Source organism: Mustela lutreola, chromosome 8 (genome assembly GCF_030435805.1).
Source record: "Mustela lutreola isolate mMusLut2 chromosome 8, mMusLut2.pri, whole genome shotgun sequence".
Taxonomy (NCBI): domain Eukaryota; kingdom Metazoa; phylum Chordata; class Mammalia; order Carnivora; family Mustelidae; genus Mustela; species Mustela lutreola.
The window spans coordinates 64,886,480-64,904,242 of NC_081297.1; the positions used below are offsets into that span (position 1 = coordinate 64,886,480).

At 52.0% G+C, this 17,763-nt stretch overlaps 1 protein-coding gene across 6 annotated transcripts in view; it reads right to left on the reverse strand.

The window, feature by feature from the left end:
• ASIC1 (acid sensing ion channel subunit 1) overlaps window positions 1-17,763 on the reverse strand; it is a 44,284-nt gene that overhangs the window by 23,298 nt on the left and 3,223 nt on the right. For 3 of the 6 annotated variants that reach the window (XM_059185384.1, XM_059185383.1, XM_059185385.1), the window contains exon 2: window positions 10,652-10,753. The exons of 2 other annotated variants lie outside the window; for them this stretch is intronic. In XM_059185384.1, coding sequence (XP_059041367.1) covers window positions 10,652-10,734 — 83 coding nt within the window. In that variant the 5' untranslated portion in view covers window positions 10,735-10,753. Of the gene's footprint in view, window positions 1-339; window positions 935-10,651; window positions 10,754-17,763 lie in introns of those variants that run through there. One more of the 6 variants, XM_059185387.1, reaches the window with a different exon arrangement.

The following is a 17,763-nucleotide window of genomic DNA, read 5'->3' on the forward strand; positions in this document are numbered from 1 at the left end:
GGAGGGGCCCAGCCCGAGACCTCACCTGCGGGCGTCTCCAGTTCTCCTAACCGCGCAGGCTGTGTCTATGTTTGGGGTGGGGGCTGGGGGGTGGAGGGCAGCCCGAGGTGGATGCATGGGGGGGGCGCGGTTCCCTATGACAGCTAGCTGTCCCCGCCCCGGACGCAACCCCCCTCCAGTCCAGCTTCCCGACGCAGCCAGATCCCCTGCTCGGCCCCCGCCCCCCTCCCCAGCCACCGAGCCGCCCCAGCAGCTGGGGATAGCGAGAGGGGAGGAAAAGTCCCGGCTTCGGGGTGCCGGGGAGTCCCGCAGCCAAAGGCGAGGGTTTCGGAGACCCACCTGAGGGGGCTTCGGGAACCCGGCAAGCGGCGGCGGGTCCTGGGGCGCGGGGCCGGACGCGGGCTCAGCGCCGAGGCGCGGAGGGGCTCATGGCCCGGAGCGGGAGCCCGCGGCTGCCGCGGCACGCCGCGCAGAGCCCTGCAGGGAGCGGCCCGCCCGGCCCGGCTCGGCTCGGCTCCGTCCGCTCGCCCGCGCGCGCTCGCTCGCTCGCCTGCCTCGGCTCGGTCCGCCCGGGCTCGGCGCGGTGCAAGGTGCGCGGTGCTCTCAGCCCCGGGATCTGCAGGGATCCATCGTCCGGCCGGGAGGCGGCAGGAGGGAAGGCGGAGGGGGAGGGGAGAAGGTGCGCGTGCGCGCCTACGAGTGTCTGCGAGGGTGTCTCTGGGCCGGTGTGCGTGCGGGGGCCCCGGACGCGGGAGCTGGACCGAGGGCTCCCCGCGCTGCCTCGCCCCCTCCTCCCGGCCGCTCTCGGCGGCTCTGCCTCCCTCCGGTCCCGGAGCTGTCTCACTGCCTGCGAGGCCCTATGGCTTGTGTGTGTGACTATGTGTGTTATGTGTGTGCGCGCGCGTGCGCGCGCCCCCGCGCGCGAGAGGGAGGGAGTCTGCCCCCAGCGTCCCCCTCCCCGCGCTGTCTCCTTCGGATCGATGCTCCTGCCTCTTGCTGCTGCTTCCTCTGGTGGCCCACGCGTGCGCGCGCGTGCGCGTGCACACACACACACACACACACACACACGCAAGCTCCGAGTCACACTTGACTGATTCAAGCACTTGCTCGTGTGGAGACACAGACACACATAAGACCAGAGTCACACCACGTCACTCAGTCACACACACACACACACACACACCACAGACACCACACATTCCAGAGGCCTAGCATACAGGCTAGGCACTCAGGAGCTTACACTTATTCACCTGTTCTTATCCCTGCTCCCATCTATGTGTGACATGTACACACATGCACATACAAAAACAAACATATAGCTTGGCTGTCCAAATCCCATCTTTGTAGCCTTGTGCTTGCCTTTATGGGGTGGCGTGTTTGGAGCCCCTCACTGCTAAACCTCTAAAGAAGGAACATAGAGAAGGACGAAGAGATAGCCAGAGATCAAGGGAATTTGGACAGAAGTCAAGAAGCAAGGAAAGGGAAGGAGGTGGGATGAGGTGGGAAGGTGGAGGGTTAGGAGGGTGGGGATCGACAGGATGAGGAAGGGATGGAAGGAGGAGCTGTACTCAGGAATGGAGCAGAATTCTGGGGCACTAAGCCAAGGTCTGGGGGCTGCTCCTATAGCTCTCACTTCTCTCCTCCTCTTTCTCCCTCCCTTCTCCTCACTGAGAGGCCTTGGGGGGCCGTCCCTATCCAATTAACAGAGAAGGAGCAATCAAAGGGAAGTTGTTAATTTGCTGATGCTCATTAGGAGCTCTTAGCACAGAGACTGTTGAGGTCTGATGGTGTCAGGTGATGAGGAGGGGGGTGTGGGGGGACCAGAATTCTATCTCTAGCAACTCCTCCAATCCACTTGCAGGTTAGCACAGCTCTGGCAGAAGGAAGGTGAGAGGTGTGTTCCCAGGGCTTTAAGTGAGAAAAAAGAACCTGTAATGAGAAGAGTCTGGCACAATGGAAAGAAGTTGGATGAGAAGTTGTAAAGTGTTGGGGGCAAGGAGTACGTGAGAAACGAGAGAAGGGAGCTGGAGATCCCTAGAGGGAGTGTAGGCTTAGACCCCAGGAGGGAGAGTGGGATCCATTTACTAGGGGCCTGCTCTTGGTGCTGCCAAGGGGAAGGGAGGATCTTGGGTTCTGGTCTTGAGTTGGGGAGCTGTCCAGCAGCACCAGACAGTGCTGGAGGGCTGCCATATCCCTGGGCAGCCACTGGGTGGCAGCGCTATTCCAGATACTTAGAATCAACCCAAGGGGGCATTTGAGAGTGGGAATTTGGCCTTGAACAGGGGCACGGGGCGGGGTAGGGGTGGGGGGGTAGGGGGACTTGGGGCTGGATTCTTGAATTCCAAGTGTCTCAGGGGAGGGGAGGACCATCTTGGAGCATCTGCAATTCCCATAAGTCCCCACCCTCGCAGGTTGAGTGACACATGGAGCTTCCTCAAATGGCTGCAAATTGCTTCAGTCACCTGGGATGTTATTGAGGGAGGAGCGGAGGTGGAAGGAAGGTGATGAGGTGAGGTGGAGGCAGACAAGGACTAATCGAGGCCAACAAGCAGCCTCAAGAGTCTGAGGGAAGATAAAAGTTGTGAATCAGGTAATCTCAGCTTCCAGAATGGGCCCTGCCGTTCATTAGGATGGGCAGGTCTCTTGACCTCTCTGAGCTCAGTTTCCTCATCTGTAAGATGGGGATAAGATTTATTTCACGGGAATTTCTAAGGATTATATAAGCTAATACATAAAAAGTGCTTGCACTTTAGCTTGTACCTAGTAAATCTCCAATAAGTAACTATTATTAGTAGTATGAGTGTTTAGATCCATCCACAAAAGCACCAGAGCAGCCAAATGAGGGCAGAATCTGAGAGTGGTTCTCAACCCAGGCTGCACATCTGAATCACCTAGGAAGATTTTAAAGTGGTGCTTTGGCTCCACTTAGTCCAATTAAATCAGAATCTCCGAACGTGGGACTCAGATTTCCCAACTTTTCAAGACCTCTACTATATAGCAGCCAGTCTTGAGAAACCTTGATCCTGAGAATCCACAGGTCTAAATCAAGGCTTCAGTATGGTTCCTTGTATGACAGACCCAGACTTAGAAGTCTTTCTTTCTTTTTTGTTTTTAAATATTTTATTTATTTGAAAGAGCAGGAACCTGGGTGGCTTAGTCAGTTGGGTGTCTGGCTTCAGCTAAGGTCATGATCCCAGGGTCCTAGGCTCTGGCCCTCAATCCTGTGCATTGTGCTTCCTGCTCAGCAGGGAGCCTGCTTCTTCCCCTCCCTGTGCCCCCCAACCCTCCCCCCCCCACTCTCTCTCTGAAATAAATTTTTTAAAATCTTAAAAGAGAGAGAGAGAGAGAGCACACAAGTGGGGGTGGGAGAAGGACAGAGGGAAAAGTAGACTCCCTGCTGAGCAGGGAGCCCAGCCCCCAGCAAAGGGAGCTTCGGAGGCTGAGCTCCATCCTAGGATCCTGAGATCATGACCTGAGCCCAAGGCAGATGCTTAGCCAGCTAAGCCAGCCAGGCACCCTGGAAGTTCTTTCTTATGCACAACCTAAGTACATCACGGTATTGTTTCCTCTTCATTTGGGGCAAGATAGATTCCTGCACAGACCCCCCCCCCCCCCGGGAGGAGTGGCATAGTCACTGTCATCAAAATTTCCCAGTGTCAAGGGAGAGGTGAATGTGTTGACAAGTGACTCTAGCTCCAAGGTCAGAGTAAAAGTGAGGGTTGGGTCAGCATAGAGTGGCAGAGGGGCAAGTCATACTGACAGGGGTTTGGGCTGCAGTGATGAGGAAAAGGAGAAGTTGGCTTCAGCAAGATGAAACTTGAGGGATCCAAGGACTGTGATTAGTGTCCCACTGTTCCTTTCTCCTTCTCTGGACCCACCTACCTCTTATGCAGGATGTGACGGGATCCTAGCTCCTTCAGTCTCCTCCCAATCCCTTGCCCACACTTTCCTCCTCTCTGACTCTGAGTCCCTAGGCCTCAGGGTCTCCCCACTCCCCCAACCCCTCTACCCCTGCCACCAGAGCTATGTCATTCTGCTGACCCGGGATTCAAATCTCACCTCTGTCACACCAGAGCTGTGTGATTATGGACAAGTTACTTAACTTGTCTGAGCCTCACTGTTTCAACAAGCCATAAAATCTGGCTAAAGCTCACAATGGTGAAATAATGTGTGCCTAGTAAACAGGAGGTGTTCCATCAGTAGTAGCAAGTATTATTTTCATCCCTGAGAGGCTGATGGGGGCAAATTCCCCATGGACACTTCTTTTGCAGATGGCCCCATCTGCTCTAGGTACAGAAGCACCCTCCAGCCTCTCAGAGACGAGGGGGAAGGGAGGAAAGCAAAGAGGGGGGCGAAGTCCCCTGGGACTCCCAGGCAGCTCTTCTCTGCTCCCCCATGCGTGAAATCACACAAGCCCCAATCTGTCCGCATCCACTTCATCTGCCGGCTCAGCAAATGCAGAGACAATTAAGGAGTTAATTAGCAGGCGGGTGGGAAGGGGCTGTGGACCTGAGGCTGATGGGACCCATCAACACACCCCTCCCTCACTCCTCTGGGTTCCATGTTGCCCCCCCACACCCCCTTCTTTCTCTTCCCCCTCTGCTTTCTCTTTCTGGTCCGGATGCTTCTCTTACCCTCATCGCTCATTTCTCTGCTACCCTTGCCCTTTCCCCTCAACCCCGTGCTGTCTTCCTTTCTTCTTCCCTGCTCCTATCTCTGATCGCTCCTCCCTCATTTAGCTTGTCCTCCCTTTCCCTTTCTCTTTCCTTTTCTCTTTCCCACCCAAGTCATTGCCTCTTCCATCCTTCAGGGCTCACCCTTCTCCCCATGTCCTCCTCTTACTCTGGTCCCACTTCATTCTCCACCCCTTCTCCCTCTCCTGTCCTCACTCCTCCCTCTCAACTTGAATGTGGGTCTCAGAGAATGTGGCTTGTTCACTCATTCGGAGTGCTGTGGGGCTCCAGGCATCAGGGGGTTCAAGGTCCCCTGCCAGTCTGGGTCCCCACTTTTGTAATTTGAAGGGGTCTCCTCTGGTCCTTACCTTCTCCCAGCACCTCTCACTCCTGGCTCTTGGGGTGGGGAGGTTCAATCTCTATCCTGTGTCACTGCTTCTGGTGGGTGGTGGGGGGTGGGGGGGCTCTCTCCCCAAACTCCTCCTGCTGATATTCTCAGGGTCTTGGAAGTTCTTGCGCACATCCAGGACCTTTCTGGACCCTTCTTTTTTCTCCTTCACCCTCGGGGAAGGGGGCCAGCAGATGGGCACCTTTCTTCCATCATACATTTGTATGTCATCATAACACTTGGGGAGTGGCGGCTTCAGAAGAAAGGGATGATTAAAGAGAAAACAGAGAGATGAAGAGACGGAGGAAGGCAGTACAAGAGAGAGATGGAGAAATTGGGGCCAAGACAGAGATTAAAAGGGCAGACGGGGTGGGGGGAGGAGGGGGAGGGAAGAGAGATTGAGGCGGAGAGAAAGGGTGAGGAGAAGGTGGTAACACAGACTGCCAGATAGGGAAGAGACCGCGAAGGTCCCTTCCCTGCTTTAAAATTCTGGGTCTTTGAAGAGTGAACAAAGGAGAAACAAAAGACCTGCAGAGTACCTGGGCCTTTTCCTCTTCCAGGAAACTTCCCCGGTTAATCCCTCAGAGAGCACAGGGAACACACCCCTTCCTCACTCCTCTGGGTTCCCATTCCCCTGCTGCACCAGCTGCCCCCGTCTCTGTTTCCTGAGCTCCCGCCGTCCTGAGAGCAGGTCCGTCCTGTGCCATCCCCTTGTTCCACCCCCACCAAGGTGAAATGCTTTACTAGAGTGGGTAGTGGCTGTCTAGACCCCACAGAGGGGAAGGGGACAAGGGCTGTAGACAAGGCAGGTGGAAGGGGAGGGGGATGACTGTGCTCCACCTACACTCAGTGGGCGCCCTGGATCCTGGGTACCCTGAGGGCAGCAGGGATGGCCCCGGCAGCTCCAGGATGCCAGACTTGGCCCGAGCCCCGCACTTATATCTGTTCAGAAGTGTTTAGTGAGTTGCATAAATGAGGAGCATCCCTGGGGGCCATAGCTGGGTCTGAGGGTCCCTTTGGCTTGGGGACATCCTCCATCCTCTGCATCAGTTGGTCCCATGGGGCGTTTCTTTCTCTGAACTGTCCCTCAACTGAGCACAGTCCTCCCCCTCCCTGCCCCCCCCCAACCCGGAAGGACCCTCCTGCAGCCCTTGCCTTCCCCCAGACCCTCACTCAGGCCCCTCTGGAAGGCGCAATCTAAGCGCTCAGGGCAGCCTTTGAGCCGGAGGAGGCAGTGCCGGTGAATAATTCATGGCGCTGGGAGGCCCTTATCTCCCAGGCCGGCCCCACCCGGGGCCCCTGCGCCCGGCCGCCATCCCGCGGCTCCCCGCTTTATCTCGACGCCCAGCTTGTAATGCAGCCCGCCATATCACAGGCAGAAGGGGAGATTAATTTTCTGGTTTTGCATGGGCGGGGAGGAGGAGGGGGCATGGGGAGGTGCTGGGGAGCCAAGGCTGGGATCTTTCCGATTTCAGACTCCAGCGGCTTAATCCTCTCCCGGGCCTGCAGGAAGGGGAGGAAGAGGGTGTTGCAAGCCAAATTTCATCATCAGCGGCAGCCCCAACAGAGGGAGGAGGAGGCGAGGGGGCCAACAGAAGGGAGAAGCAGGGCTCTGGCGCAGAAAAGGGAGTTGTTTGGAAACAGGGTAAAAGGCAGCCCTCTCAGCCTGAGCTTACAGACTGCTCGGCTTGTTGGGAGAAGGAAACCCGGGCACGTGGGGTGCACGTGTGGGCACACATACGCATACACCCGGCAGCGGCAGGCACGCGGACATACCTCTTCGGGAAGTGGTACCAGCACTGGTGTCTGTCACACCTCATGCGGGGCCTGGCACACCAGAGTCCAGAAAGAAGGGTTGACTGACTGAGGGGTGAATGAATGTCTGGGGGAATGCTGATGAGCTGAGCAGACATAGCTCTGCGTGCTCCTGGAACGTGGCTCTGCCATTTTCCCATCTGCCCTGGGGGCCCTGGCACCCGCAGACAGCTGGCTCCTTCTGTTTCCTGTGCCTCTATGGTCTATGTGGGTACACTGGCCTGGGGAGCCTGAAGGTCCCTGCTGCTTCTGACACAATCACCCTGAGCTAGAGGAACCTAACATCTGTTCACAGAGCACCTATTATGCACCAGGACCTGGGTCGGGCAGCCATGTGTTCCCCAAGATCTGTATTACAAGTCAGTCTCACCTACTTATGGCCCTACTGGGAGGACCAGACACAGAAGTAACTGACTGGGAGGCATGACAGAATGTGATGCTTGCCAGGAAAGAGCTACCAGTCAAGTGCTCCGAGGAGGACGAGAGTTGAAGATGACCAAGAGAGTGTCCTGGAGGATGGAGCATTTGAGACGGGTTTTGAAGCATGAGTAGGAGTTTGAGGTAGCCATAATGGCATAGGAAGGAGGCAAGGCATTTTAGGAGGAGGAAGAAATGGGAGAAATCATCATAGAGGATGAAAGTGAAGCAAAGAGGTAGTAATTTTGTCTGGTGGGTGAGGGGGAATAGCGAGGGCCAAGGCTGGAAAGCAGACAGAGGTGAGGACATGAAGGTTCTTGATAAGTGGAAGGAGCTTGCATTTGTCAGTGGTCATTAGGGAGCAGTTGCAGGGTTTCGAGCAAGAGGAGGTATGATCAAAGTGGTACCGGGGGAAGATAAAGATAGCCAACATTATTGAGCTGTTGTGCCCTGGGTATTGTTCTAAGTGCTATGGAAGCAATTTTCTCACTTAATCCTCAAAGCTACCCTCTAAGTAGGTAGTAATATTATCCCATTATATAGATGAGCAAATGGGGTCACAGAGGTCTTGGCAAGAGGATGGGAATTAATTGAAGACAGCAGAAATCACAGATGGGAAGTTTAGGATGATAAATTCTTTAATATCTCAAGCATTTTGGGGCATGGAGGGGAATATTCATTATTTTTCCTACATTGATGTCCAATTTATTAATCTTTATTCAATTATTAACATTCTCCTAAATATTCTCATACCACTTATACAACCAATAAATCAAAAACTTATGAATTTGGCAAAATGTATTTCCCCAAATATTTAAACATTGACTGCAAATGGAATTAATTAAACTCTTAAAAACTTTCAACATCTTTTTTTTTTTTAATATTTTATTTATTTATTTGACAGAGAGAGATCACAAGTAGACAGAGAGGCAGGCAGAGAGAGAGAGAGAGAGGGAAGCAGGCTCCCCGCTGAGCAGAGAGCCCGATGCGGGACTCGATCCCAGGACCCTGAGATCATGACCTGAGCCGAAGGCAGCGGCTTAACCCACTGAGCCACCCAGGTGTCCCGAAAAACTTTCAACATCTTAAAGAGCAGACAAAACAAACAATAGTGCTGGGCACCGAAGTGGCTCGGTTAATTAAGCACCTGCCTTTGGCTCATGTGGGGATCCCAGGGTCCTGGGGTTGAGTCCTGAGTCCCACAACAGGCTCCCAGCTCAGCAGCAAGTCTGCTTCTCCCTCTGCCCCTCCCCCCTCCACCTCGAGCTCTCTCTGTCTCTCTCTCTCAAAAATAAATAAAAACCCTAAAAAAAACACACAATATTACAGTGGTTGTGCCCCCCCAAAGCCCACTACAAAAACAGTATCATGAATTTAAATTTCTTTGTTCAATATTTCTAATGTTGTTTTCTTCATTCTTATTCTCTTTTCTTCCTAGGGTGGCATTGTCCTGACTTAACCTAGAGAGTCCAGCAGGCTGAGGGCTGCTCAATGGGCTTTGCAAATTGGTTTGCCTGGAGTTCATCTGGGACCAGACACAGGGTCCTGACGGGGTGGGGTTTCCAGAGAGGTTCTCCTGGATTTCATTATGCAGCCCTTCACTTATTCCATCAGGAACTGTCCTCTTTATGCTTGGACCAATCACAAATGCTGAATTTTTGTGTGTGACCCTAATCTTTTCCCCAGAATGACTCTACTTCTGAGTGTCTTATCTTTACAGTACAGCCCACTGTGTTCTGAGTGGGGCCCGGTGTGGCTCAGCTAAGTCCAAAGCCCTTGGTCAGTTGGTTAACGGGAACTATATCCTTCCCTTCTCCTCTGCCGCTAAGACCCACACTATTGTGAGCTCGGGCGTGGAAGCAAGGGTCTAAGACGAGGCATTGAAGGCTTGAATTAAAGCAGTGGCAATGGAAATAAAAAGGAAAAGACAGTTTTCAGAGAATCCATGAAGGCAAAATTGACTTCTATTGAATGGAAGAGAATAGTTTATCTCAGAGAATCAAATAAAAATACATGTGAAGGTCCTTTGTGGTGCATAAGAACCACTAAATCCAAGTTGTTTTCGCTTTTGTTATCATGTTACCATTATGAGATGGCCTGGGACAAAGCGTTAGGGAGTTCACCCAAATTTAAGGGGCGTGCAGCAGGACAGGCGGCAGGAAAGGAGGCTAGAAGAGAAAGGGAACTAAGAAGATCAGTCAAAGAGAAGAACCAGGAGAGAGAGAGGTGTTGTGCAGCAGAAGAAGCGGGTGGGGCGGGGCAGGGTATCAGGACAGTCAGGTGTGTCATCTGGAGGCCCAGGCGAGAAGAGGCTAAGGTCTGAACCAGGGTGGGGGAAAATATGGGTGTGTTGGGAGGAAGAAAGGAAACAAAAGAGGTGAGTGATATCTTAGAGACAGAAGTGGCAGATGGGGACTGTCTGGACAGGCTGATGAGGGCCAGAGGGGAGCTGGCAATTCTAAGGTCATGTACCTGGGAGTGGTGGGCCTGGGCAGATGCGGGAAAGGAAGGTTGGGGTGGCCTTGGAGCCCGATGGTGCACAGAGCAAAGGCCCCCCACTATGACCAGGTTTAACTATCCTTTGCAAACAGCCACTCTTCGGTCAGCCACATGGCCCTTGGCCTTTCTAGCCTAGCCATCATCCTCCACTCAACCTCTACTATTCTCATGGGACTCAGAGAAGTTCAGAACTGGCCAGGTAGAGGTCATTTGGTCTATCTTCCACATTCAACTACCACCATTAAACAGATGAGGACATTGAGCAGAAATGACATGGTTAGTGAGTGACAAATCTGGGATTAGAATCCTGGTCTCCTTACTCCCAATTGAATATAGTTTACCCCTGTCACTCAACCTGATGCTTCTACAGCAAGACGACTTGGGTCCCTGATACCCAATATCACCTGGCTGCTTAAAGAGACTTCTCCAGATAATAGGCTTTATTTTGGCTTACCAGACCTAAAAACCTTGGCATTGGGGTAGGATTAGGGGACTTAGTGATAGTCATGGAAGGGATGAAACATCAGAAAAGATGAGCTTCTTCTGTGCTTATCAAAGAGCAGAGGTAATATCGGGGGGATTTTAAGAAATAGCAGGTAGTCAGAAGTGGGGAGAGATTAGAGGAAGGAGCTAGAGGCAGGGGGACTGGAGAGAATGAGCTACCCTGAGCTTAGCAAAGCTCTAGACTAAAGCCTATGTGAAAAATTGAGAGAGGGAAGATAAAGTGATGGTGGTGGTGGGCTTTGTCCTACGGGAATGTGGATCCGGAGACCAAGGACATGGGGACTCAGTATAGAATCAGGTGGATGGCTTTGTCCAACTTGTGAGAACTCCAGCCCAGCCCCCAAACCAGCAGTACCTCTCTGTCTCCCCTGGGCCTCTGACCATTCTCTTCTCTTCCTTCCTTTGATTGCTGGTGGTAATTTCTCTCCATTTGGCCATTACTTAGCTCTTTAATTGCCTAAAAGAGAACATCAGCTTAGGGTGGGGGTGATTGGCAAAGAAAGCAATGGGGAGGGAGGACTCTAGGGGAATGGATATGGACCCAGACCGGGATGGGGTGGAGTGCAGTGGAGGAGAGTGCGTCTTGAATCTCTGGCTCTAGCCAGCGACACTCCTCTGCCCAGATCTAGTTCAGAGGATCCACTTTTCCATTCTCATGTGGACACTAACACTTTCACTCTCTGATACGCTACCATCATCCCTGATGCAGTCACACTCTCCATCTTTTCTCCTCCACCATCATCATTATCATCATTGCCATTGTAGAAGGCAGCCTTTAAGGTGACTCCCACTGGCCACTCCCTTCCCGTATTTGTGCCCTTGTGTAATCCTAGCCCCTCAAGTATGGGCTGTGTTAGTGTTGGCGAGGATGTGGAGAAAGAGGAACCCCTGTGCACTGTTGGTGGGAACACCAGCTGGTGCAGCCACTGTGGAAAACAGTATGGAGGTTCCTCACAAAGTTAAGAATAGAGCTACTCCATGATCCAGTAATTGCACTACTGGGTACTCACCCAAAGAGAACAAAAACACTAATTTGAAAAGATAATACGCATGCTGTATTTACTGCAGCATTATTTACAATAGCCAAATTTGGAAGCAACCAAAGTGGCCATCAAGAGACAAATAGATAAAGAAGGTGTGTGTGTGTGTGCGTGTGTGTGTGTGTGTGTTTAAAGAATATTATGCAGCCTTAAAAAAGGATGAGATATGCCATTTGTTACAACATGGATGGGTATTATGCTAAGTGAAATAAGTCAGACTAAGATACTGTATGATTTCACTCATACATGGAATCTGAAACACTAAATGAATAAACAAAATAAATGCAGAATCAGACCTATAAATACAGACAACAAAGTGATGGGTGCCAGAGGCATGGGTGGGGGTGTGGTGGGCAAAATGGGGAGTAGGAGATACAGGCTTCCGGTTATGGAGTGACCAAGTCTTGGGAATAAAAGGCACAGCATAGGGAATAGAGTCAGCAGCACTGTAATTGTGTTGTATGGTGACAGATGGCAGTTACACTGTGGTGAGCACAACACACATATAGAGAAGTTGAATCACTGTGTGTTATACACCTGAAACTAATGTAACAGTGTGTGTCTATATGCAATAATTTTTTTAAAAGTATGGGCCATATTGGGGGCACCTGGGTGGCTCAGTGTATTAAGCCTCTGCCTTCAGCTCAGGTCATCGTCTCAGGGTCCTGGGATCAAGCCCCACATCGGGCTCTCTGCTCCGTGGGAAGCCTGCTTCCCCCACCCCCTGTCTGCCTCTCTGCCTACTTGTGATTTCTGTCTGTCAAATAAATAAATAAAATCTTAAAAAAAAAAGTGTGGGCCATATTTAATGACTCATTTCTAGTGAATAGAACACAGCAGAGGTGATGGGATGTTACGTGAAGATTGGGTTACGACAGGACCGTAGCTTCTGGCCTGGGTACTCTCTCCCTTGCACTGAGGAAAGTCAGCCGCCATGTTGCCAGCTACTCTGCGGTGACAAAGAACTGACGGAGGCCTCGGGCCAACACCCAGCAAGGTCCCCAAGCCCAAGAGGAACAGAATCCTGCCAAATGCCATGAGCGTGAGCTTGGAAGCAGATTCCCCTCTGGTGGAGACTGCACATGAGATTGTAGCCCCTGCCAACACCTTGGGTGCCGTCTTAAGAGAAAGGGAGCCCAAGGCACTCATCTAAATCATGCCCAGACTCCTGACCTGTATAAACTATGAGATAATACATGTGTGTTGTTTTAAAGCATTAAGTTTTGGGCGTAATTTGCTATGCAGCCATAGGTAATTAATACGGCCTCCATCACCATCACCATCACCACCATCGCCATCACCACCGCCATCACCACTGCCATCTTCACACTCATATCATTGAAGTCGCCACCATCCCTACCAACACCACTGTGCTCAACTCGCCGGCCTACCTGCCATTACAGCTATCAGCAAGGTCACCACCATCCCCAGATCTACTTTTTTTTTTTTTTTAAGATTTTATTTATTTATTTGACGCAGAGAGAGAGAGAGAGAGAGCACACACAGGGGGAGTAGCAGAGGGAGAGGGAGAAGCAGACTGCACTGAGCAGGAAACTGGACACAGGGCTCGATCCCAGGACCTTGGGATCAGGACCTGAACCGAAGGTAGACATCTAATTGATGGCACCATCCAAGTGCCCCCCTCACTCACCTCGACTTTAAATTCCACTCTGGATTCTTTCATGCGCACCAGCCCCACAATCATCACCTCCAGCGGTAAATGTTTTCCTAACACCCAATACGTACCAGACTCTATGCAAAGCCCCAAAATTACAAAGAGGGAGGAGATAAGACCACAGTCTGGGCCCTCAGAGAATGAGTCGAGGACTCTCTTGTAGGATCAGGACACGTTAATAAAAAATGAACAGTAAGTCAAGGAAGTCTATCCTTATTGCTACTTTGCATGGTAGGCAAGCCTTCACGGAGGCCTCAAAAGATGGGTGAAATCTGCATAGGCAATGGGGGAGGGAAAGATATGAATCAGTCCGATGTGTCAGGTGGAAAATAAAGTGAGATCTGGCCGGGGTGGGGCGGGGGAGGACCATGCAGGGGGGGCAGTGGGAAATGAAGTTGGAATCAGAAAAGCAGCTCATGAAGGTACAATGCATTTGTCTAAACTTTCCAAAGCAGTCTCTGTGCTCCGTTGGTTAAGCAGTGCCATCCTCTTAAAGCTCTGCCCAGGTTCTCAGCTCCGCCAAAGGAACCAAGCCTGGGGCTGAAGCTTCAGACCTTTTTCTCCAATCAGAGGCAGCATGGGGTAATGCTGTCCAGCCCTCCTGAGTCACAGTTCCTTCCAGCATATAAAAATGGGCATGTTATCCAACCTCATGTTGGTGACACCCCTTTCTCAGGCTGATGTAGAGACATGAAAAACACTGCAGATGTTTCCAGGCAGCCTGGAAATGACTATTACTTCCATTCCCTAGACTCCCTGCGCCCTCTCCTGCCTAGTACCCTGTCCATTTGCAGGAAAGCTGGGCAGAAGTTGCCTCATATGCACCCACTGCACAACTCCAGGGGGCAGTTAGCCTATAAACATGAGGGTAGGAGGTCGGAAAGAGACACTCTTGACCAGCTGCTTCTAAACCCTTCCCCTCCAGAATGTCTTTCAGGATTGGCCCAGGAGAGTCAACTTCTCCTCAGTTCAGGCCTGTTTGATACCCATCCCCCCAAAATCTCATCTCTCCTTTCCAGAGAAACTACTCCCTCTGCCCTCTGGGAGGGTGGGGTCCAGAGCCACATCCTAGGGCTGGAAGGAACTCTCTAGAGCTTCTGGATGAATCTCAGGCCCATCCTCAGCCAAGGAACACACCAGAAATTCCCACAAGGAGACAATATGCCACACTTGTTTACAGTTTTCTTAGTCCGAGGCTTTGTTGACTCTCACCACCGCCCTAGGACATAGATAGGCCTTATTATTTGCTTCATCCTTACTTTACAGATGAACAACTGGGAGCTCAGAGAGGTTAAGTGACGGTGACCCAAGACCACTGATGTGGTGAATGGCTTGAGCTGACCTCAGGATGTCAAATGCCTTGTGGTCCCCCAACCCCACACTGCCCCAGGCTCAGAGATGCCCAGTGACTTGCCTGAAGTCCGCAGACGCAGTACGGGGGTTAGAACCCAGGCCTCCTCTCCAGCCCCTAGAGCAGGGTTCTTTCTGCTCCATCACCCTGCACTGGGTAGGAAAATCTGCTTCGGGGAAGCACAAGGGGAAGCACAAGTTTGGCAGTGGGAAGGGAGAAATGATGGGAGGGGCAGGAGGAGGGAGCCGCAACCCTGCGGGTGACTGCAGAGGATAGGGTCGATATGGAGATGGGAGGGCTGGGACTCTGGGGTCCCCAGTTGGCTGGGGCTGGGACCAGCCCTCCCCACTCCATCAGGCCTGAGGCTGCAGGCTGCCAGTGTTCCTCCGCCAAGACCCCTGGAGAGCCCGAAATCAAATATTCCTCTTCCCCTGTTCAGGCAGCCTTATTGCCATTGACAGCAAATGTATTGCTCTAATCTTTTCTCATTTTGCCAAGATGGGCTCCATTCTGACCTCCCTCCCAGCCTTGAAGGCTTCACAGAGGCGGGAGGGATATGCTGAGGTGGGAGGGAGATACAGGGGCTCGGCTGTAAATGGGGCAGCTGCAGTGATCCCAGATTTGATATGGCCTTGTCTCTAGAAAGCTGGAAGACTCAAAAACTGGGAGATGTCTGGGGGGTACCCATGACTGAGGGTTCCCCTGTGAAAGCAGGTGGGAAAGGCTTGGTGGGCAATGGGAAAACAGGCCCTCGGGGCCCCAGGGAAGCTGACTTCCGCAGAGCAGATAGGCTGCTGCTGCTGCTGTTGGTGGTGGTGGTGGTGGTGGTGGTGATGGTGGTGTGTGTGTGTGTGTGTTTGTGTATACACACGCTTGCGTGTTGGAGCCAAAATTCTAAGCTTGGGAGATGGTCCTGTTGAGATGGGGGGAGGCAGGGTGGGCACAACCTCTCCAGAGTAGCCAGCCTGCCCGCCTGTCCTGCTGTCCATCTGCTGTCCAGAGAAGCCTTGCCAATATGAATGCCCCCTGTGTTTCTGCTTCTCCTTCTGGTCTTCTCTGCTTAGATGAGCACTCAGGCTTGGCAAACCTCAAAAAGTATCGTGGAAGGGCCAGAGGTGTGAGAGGGCAAAAGGAACAAGCCTTGGGAGACTTGCAGACTGGGGGTTGGGGTGGTACCCAAAGGAAGAGGAGCCATGTAGGGCAGAGTGGTTGTGGGAAGGAATTCACTGCTTAGGGCCAGCTGGGATACATAAGAGAGGAACAGCAGATGAATGAAGCTTGGTCAAGGAGGAAAAAGAGGTGGCCCATCTAGAGCAAGAGTAAAGGAGTAATGGGTGAAGGTCCAGTGCTCTGGCCCAAGGGGGCTGGGGTCCCTGGGTCCTTCTTCATTTGTTCTTCTAAGATCAAGCCGGAGAGAGAAAGAGAAAGAGAGCGAGAGAGTCAGTCCTAGGATGGTGTAAAGTCTCTATGTCCCATCACCGTGAGCAAGTGTCTGTGTATACCTTCAGGCTGGGCTGGAAAGTCTTCTGGATCCTGACAGTTTGAGTATGAGTCTCAGACTCTGGGGTTTGTGTGTGGGAGCCCCCTTCCCTCTGGCCCTTCCAGGGAGAAATCTCCGACTGGAGAGGCTGAGCTGGGTCAGAGCTCTGCCCAGGGTTCTGCAGGGCTGGGGTGGGGTGGGGTGGGGGTGTGGTGAGAGAGTGGAGGAGGGTGCTGGCCTCTCCTGTCCTCCCCTCTTGCTGCGAGGTGCTGCCTCCTATTCTCAAGCGATAATTATTTCCCTTTTTATACAGAACTCCCTGCCCGAACTGACCTTCCTGCTCCTCTCTGATTGTCCTCAACGCCACCTTCAGAAAGGCTTCCCTGCCTCCACAGGTCTTTATCAGTTCCCTGCATTCCCGAGCCGTGTGCCAAATTCCAGAGCTGATGGCCACTCAGGATGGTCATCTGTGCCTTGTTTGGTACTTTTTCTCCTCTCAGTCCCTTCCCCTTGCCCGAGGATAGTGGAGGAACATGAGGACCGTTCTATGCGGCAGGCTAGGGACTGGAGCTCAAGGTCCAACCAGATGGGAATTACCACTCACTACCACAGGTGTATGCACCGTGCTAAGTGCCCTGGGTCACAGGTCACTGTCCCCTCTGGGTCCCTTATCTCTCTGAACTCCAGAGATACATCTTTCTTACAGAGCCTATGTGTAACAGGTCTCTGATGTGGTCTATAGACCCAGGACTGGAATCTTGGTCCCACCCTACAGTAGTGGAACAGCCCTCCTGCCCTTGGGTCTCAGTTTCCGCATCGTCCCGGGCTTCAGCGCCTCCTGGTGGTCTAGAGCCCACTCACCAGTTTAGCTGTGTAGGATGGCAGGTCAAAGGGCCTTCGGAGAATATTTAGCCTAGAGGTTTCCAACCTTTTTAATTTCAAAAAAATTTTTTCATGATCCTGACACGTTAACAGCTTTTTAAAAAAATTTATTTATTTATTTATTTGACAGACAGAAATCACAAGTAGGCGAGGAGGAAGCGGGCTCCCTGCTGAGCAGAGAGCCCACCTCATCCCCATCCCTCATCCCCATGGAAGGCAGAGGCTTTAACCCACTGAGCCATCCAGGCACCCCCCCCCCTTTTTTTAAAGTAAACTCTATGCCCAACGTGGGGCTCAAACTCATGACCCAAGATCAAGAGTTGCCCGTTGTCCCGTCTGAGCCAGCCAGGTATCCAAACTGTATTTTGGATGTATGTTGGTTGGGGTGCCTGGATGGCTCAGTGGGTTAAGCCTCTGCCTTCAGCTCGGGTCATGATCTTAGGGTCCTGGGATCACCTCTGCTCAGCTGGAAGCCTGTTCCCCTCCCCGCCCCCCTCTGCCTACTTGTGACCTCTCTCTCTTTCTGTCAAGTAAATAAATAAAATCTTTAAAAAAAATATGGATGTGTGTTGGTTGAAAAAATACATAGTGACTGAATTTTGGACTGCATCATTAAAACTCACGTATATTTTATTCTTCCCCAGCAAGCACACAGTTTACACACAGACCAGTTCCTCAGAGTATTCATGGGGTCAGGAGCTAAACTCCTGTGATCACTCTACGGCTGCTACAGTTTGGGAACCACGGATTTAAACCATTTCTCATGTCACAGATGATGAAACCAGCTAGAAGGGGAGAGATCTGTTTAAATTCACATAGCTAGTGAGGGTGTTGTACCATACTTGCTATGATTTACATAAATCTCTGATCTTTTTAAAGAACCAGCTATTTTCCTCTCTCATTGAATAGCTATTAGAGAGCAGTGGTTCTCAAAGTGTGGTCCCCAGACTAGGAGCAGAAGAAGCATCACCTGGAAATGTGTTAGAAATGCAAATTCTCAAGTCCTGCTGAAGACCCACTGAATCATAAATTCTAAAAG